Source organism: Dipodomys ordii, unplaced genomic scaffold (assembly GCF_000151885.1).
Source record: "Dipodomys ordii isolate 6190 unplaced genomic scaffold, Dord_2.0 Scaffold52, whole genome shotgun sequence".
Lineage (NCBI taxonomy): Eukaryota > Metazoa > Chordata > Mammalia > Rodentia > Heteromyidae > Dipodomys > Dipodomys ordii.
In genome coordinates, this window is record NW_012267268.1 from 3,423,760 (window position 1) to 3,428,368 (window position 4,609).

The 4,609-nt window shown below is 44.0% G+C and overlaps 1 protein-coding gene and 1 pseudogene across 1 annotated transcript in view; both read left to right on the plus strand.

Annotated features, from left to right (window-relative positions):
* Positions 1–955: 955 nt before the first annotated feature.
* Positions 956–2,776, plus strand: LOC105988897 (annotated as a pseudogene).
* A 1,633-nt stretch (positions 2,777–4,409) lies between these two features.
* Ddx18 (DEAD (Asp-Glu-Ala-Asp) box polypeptide 18) overlaps positions 4,410–4,609 on the plus strand; it is a 15,638-nt gene continuing 15,438 nt past the window's right edge. Inside the window, exon 1 of the mRNA XM_013020664.1 lies at positions 4,410–4,583. Coding sequence (XP_012876118.1) covers positions 4,487–4,583 — 97 coding nt within the window. The 5' untranslated portion in view covers positions 4,410–4,486. The remainder of the gene's footprint in view (positions 4,584–4,609) is intronic.

The following is a 4,609-nucleotide window of genomic DNA, read 5'->3' on the forward strand; positions in this document are numbered from 1 at the left end:
ATCGCCAGCCTCTAGAGAAGTATATACTAGATACTTCAAAATCATTTCTAGCTGTCACATTCTGTGAATCCATTTTTTTAAAAATTTTTTAAATTTATTGTAAAGGTAATGTACCACCACTTCCAACACAGTTTTTCTTTTTCTTTTTTTTTTTGGGGGGGGTCCGGTCGTGGGGCCTGAACTCTAGGCCTGGGCGCTGTCCCTCAGCTCTTCAGCTCAAGGCTAGCACTCTACCACTTGAGCCACAGCGCTAGTTCCGGCTTTTTTTTTCTTTTTGCTTATGTGGTGCTGAGGAATCGAACCCAGGGCCTCAGGCATGCAAGGTAAGTGCTCTACCACTAAGCCACCTTCCCAGCCCCTCAACACAGTTTTTCTTGAGCCATTCATTCATTGAAGGACATCTAGGCTGTTTCCATACCTTGGCTATGCTGAATAGTGCAGACATCTGAAAGGTCTTCTTAACCCATGGAAAGCAAACACTACTGTGTTATTAAAAATAGTTATTAAAATATGTTACAAACTCAGATGGAATTATTTTACTAAGCTCCTACTAGGCAGAATTCTGGAACCCAAGGACAGTACCTATGTCCCTAAGCAACTCATAGTGTTCTAGAAAAGAGCCGTCAAGAGTGCTATGCAGAGTTAAAATAATAATATAATTCCCCCACTGTGTTCTGCTTTGATGGCTGGATCCTCCACACTAGCCTGGGCAAGATGGCAGCAGAGGGGAGTAGAATGGTTCCAGTGGTGAGTCTCTGACCATTAAATTCGTCCCTAATAATTGAACTGGCAGGGATGCTTTTCTGTCCCAAAGGGGAAGCTGGTTGGTACCATGAAGGTCTGCTGGGGGCAGGTGGGGTGGCACTGTAACTATGGGATCTATGGAGCTAGAAGAGGAGCACTATGCCAGGTCATAGGTCATCCTATAAAAGCTTACCAGAGTATTTGGGCCACTATGAGCTGGGATATAGAGAATAGAAGGCCTTGGTCCTTGATTGACACTGGGACAAGACTCTTGTCAATGTTAGCTGTCACAGCAGGTGCAGACTTCTGCTATGATATTGCGGTTTTCAAGCCTATGGCTAATGCTGCTGTGAAGCTTGCAGAGAAAAATGGCCTCAGTGATAAGATTAAGGTTATCAACAAACACTCCACTGAGGCGACTCTTGGGCCAGATGGTGACATGCCATGCCGTGCCAACATCCTGATCACAGAGCTGTTTGACACTGAACTGACTGGGGCTCAGGAGCACCTCCATCCTTTGATCACACACACAGACATCTTGTCCAGGAGAACTGTGGAGCAGTGCCTCACAGAGTAACTGTCTATGCCCAGATGGTGGTGTACAGAAGGACGTAACCGTGGAACAAGCTGTTTCCTGTCCATATTCAGTATAGACTCAGGGACCAGGTCACCATCCCCTCTCCTGAGAACTGGAGAGGTGTACTGGTGCACCCTTTGTCTAGCCGACATTCAACTGAACCAAGTGTCATCCTCTGATTTCAATCTCCCCAGTGATGTGCTGCCTATGTTCAGTGTGGGCTTCAGCAAGCAAGCAAGTCAGTTGCTCGGCAGCACAGACCTCTGGCATCTGGCAGAGCTCAAGTGGTTCTCTCCTGGTAAGACACTGAAATGGACCCTGAGGTGAAGATCAAGTGCACCATGTCCCTCATAGCCAGATCTGGAGGAACCTCTAGATGCAGTGTATTTCCTGCCACAAGAGGAACCCATTGTACAGGCTTGGTCACCCACCATAATGACTACTGTACATGATACAGCCCCAAAAAGAATGGGAAAGTACAGGCTCAGCTGCTCTGGAACCTTCCTGGGTTTGGAGAAATTAGTTATCAGGCTTTGAGGACTGGTCTGATCCCAGACAAGAGTCTGCCTCTGTGTCCATAATGCAAGTCTACTCTGTATTTCTAGCCCATCACTTTGGGACAAAGCAGGTATTTACATTGAAGGTTCAGCAGTTCCCTATAAACTGATTTTTAAGAAGATCTTTAAGGATCATCATTTGGAAGATAAGGTTAGTATCACTGAGAAATGTCCTGAGTTAGTAACTTCTGCAGACTGAGAGGGTAAGAAAGTCTCCCTCCTACTGAGTGAACCCTTCTTTGCTACCAACCTACTGCCATGGCACATTTTGTACTACTGGTATGTCCACACTACTGTGAACCAGCACCTGAGGCCTGGGCTATGATGATGTCTCAGCCTGCCTCACTGCACGCCATGATTGTGGAGTTCAAGGACCTGTAGTAAATCCAGAGCCCCTGTGGTGGCTGTGAAAGTTTTATTGTGTACATCATGGATGACATGATTAAGCACACCCTGGATTTCTGGGCAAGCAAGGACACAGAACCCCACCCACAGAGGGAATACCCCTGTTACAACCTCTCTGTACCCCATCAGATCTATCTTTTGATTTTCAAAAGCCTATCCCCCAGCAGTGTGTGACTACTGAGGGTTCCATAGAGCTGAGAAAGTCTGGTAAGAACTCTAGGGCAATTCTGTGGATAGAATATCACCTGAAACTAGACGCACAGTCAGCACTGGCCTGATGGAGCTTGTAGAAGACAAGGGAGACTCTTGCTGGAACCCTCATTGCAAGCAAGCCATGTACTTCCTTAGAACCACACTGGATCCTGGAATGCCGCTCGATGGCCCGCAGACAGTCAGCTATGCTGTGGAGAAGTCAGCATGGAGTTCAGGCTCACTTACATCCTGGTCTGACACCTCAAACCCCTATTTGAAAAATAAAGGCTTTGGGCTCTGAAAAAAAGCAACGACATAGAAATCATCCTAACTTATAGGTAGCTATAAAGATGGGCCAAGCCGCATTTCCTAGGAGTAGGAAGACTATGTAGGGCAGAATTCAGTAAAGCTAAGACTGAATGGATAATAAAGAAGAGGCTTACAGACTGAATGAAAGGAAATGAGGAGAGAGTGTATAAAAAATGGAGACCACTTGGGAGCATGAAAAAAAAGCACCCTATAATCCCATCACATTTTTTTTCCTGAGTGACCAAAATATCTCCCAGCTGGTCTCAGTTCTCCTCTTTGCCAAATCCATTCAAACAGTGGTTATAAATCAATCCTCCAGAAACATAATTTTATCACCCTGCCATCCTCAAGAATCTACATTGTCAACTGAAATTGTCACACTATATCCAAATGGCAGCCTCATTTACTTATCGTTACTAGGACTCTCCTAAATGCAGGTCTATTCCCTTGATACCAGGAAGCTCAATGCTCTCTTAAACTCATTTATATTATTCCCCAGCCAAATTTGGTTCATTCTTAGGATCTAGCTCATGTGCTATCTTTCTTGTTCTTTCCTTAACTGTTCCAGCTGCCAAAATTGCTGGGCAACTGGCATAACTGATTTGGAATTTAATATACCTCATATGTGAATATTAGCCTCATTTAATCCAGATCTCATCTAAGTGAGCTGTATCTTCCTTAACTCTGAAAGGATATGTAGAACAATATATAATTCCTCTCAAACTGAGTGTCCCATGTCTTCTTAACTTTATCCTTCTTTACTAACATACTTCAATCCCCTTTCTTTCCCCTTCTTGTATTCTGTACAGCACATACAAAGCTTGAAAATTCAAGAGCATCCTTGCTGCAGTTTTCACTTGTCCACTATGAAAGTCGTGTTGAAATTTTATTCCCAATTACTGTAAGAGTGTTGAGAAATGGTGGAACCTTAAAAAGGTGATTGGGTCATTAAGAGGGTTTAATACCTTTCTTGAGGGGGTGAGTTTTCACCCCCTCAAGAAAGAAGCTCAAAACTTCCTTAGTTAACAATGAGGGCAGACTGTTATAAAGCAATGCCACCTTTCCAGTTTCTTTTTTTCAGTATATACCCTCTGACCCTTTCATATCCATCCTACTATAACACTATACAGCTGTTTTATATATATGTATATAATACGCATAATATATATGTAATATATAATATATTATCTATAATAATATATGTTATACATAACATATATAATATAGTATATGTAATACATAATATATGCTATCTATAATAATATATGTCGTATATAATATATATTATATAATATATATAATATATTCTATATACTAAAACATATACATATACAGCTGTTATGAAACTTTCCGGCCTCCAGAAACATAAGCCAAATTAGACACATTCTTTATGAATTTGCTAGTCCTGAGTATTTTTTTAGCGACGGAAAACAAACCAAGACAACTCTTTCCTCTTGGGTCTTAACTTCCATATTCAATTTGTCACTCTTGTGCAACGACGGACCTCCATGTCCCCAGGGGGCGCTGCAACGGCGAGGCTTCTGGATTCCAACGGCGCACGCGCCCGGAAGCATTTCTGCCCCGCCCCGCCGGCCGGAAGGATCCGGAGATGTATTTCCGGCTGGCCTAATTGCGCACGTGTGTTCGGCTGCGGGCGCGGAGCCGCGGTGCGGAGGCGCCGCTGGGGCGTCTTTCTGGCAGCATGTCGTACCTACAGATGAAACTTCTGCGCAAGAAGATCGAGAAGAGGAATCGCAAGTTGCGACAGCGAAACATAAAGCTGCAGGAAAAGCTGCAAGGTGAGCGGAGCGGAGGCGGCCCCACG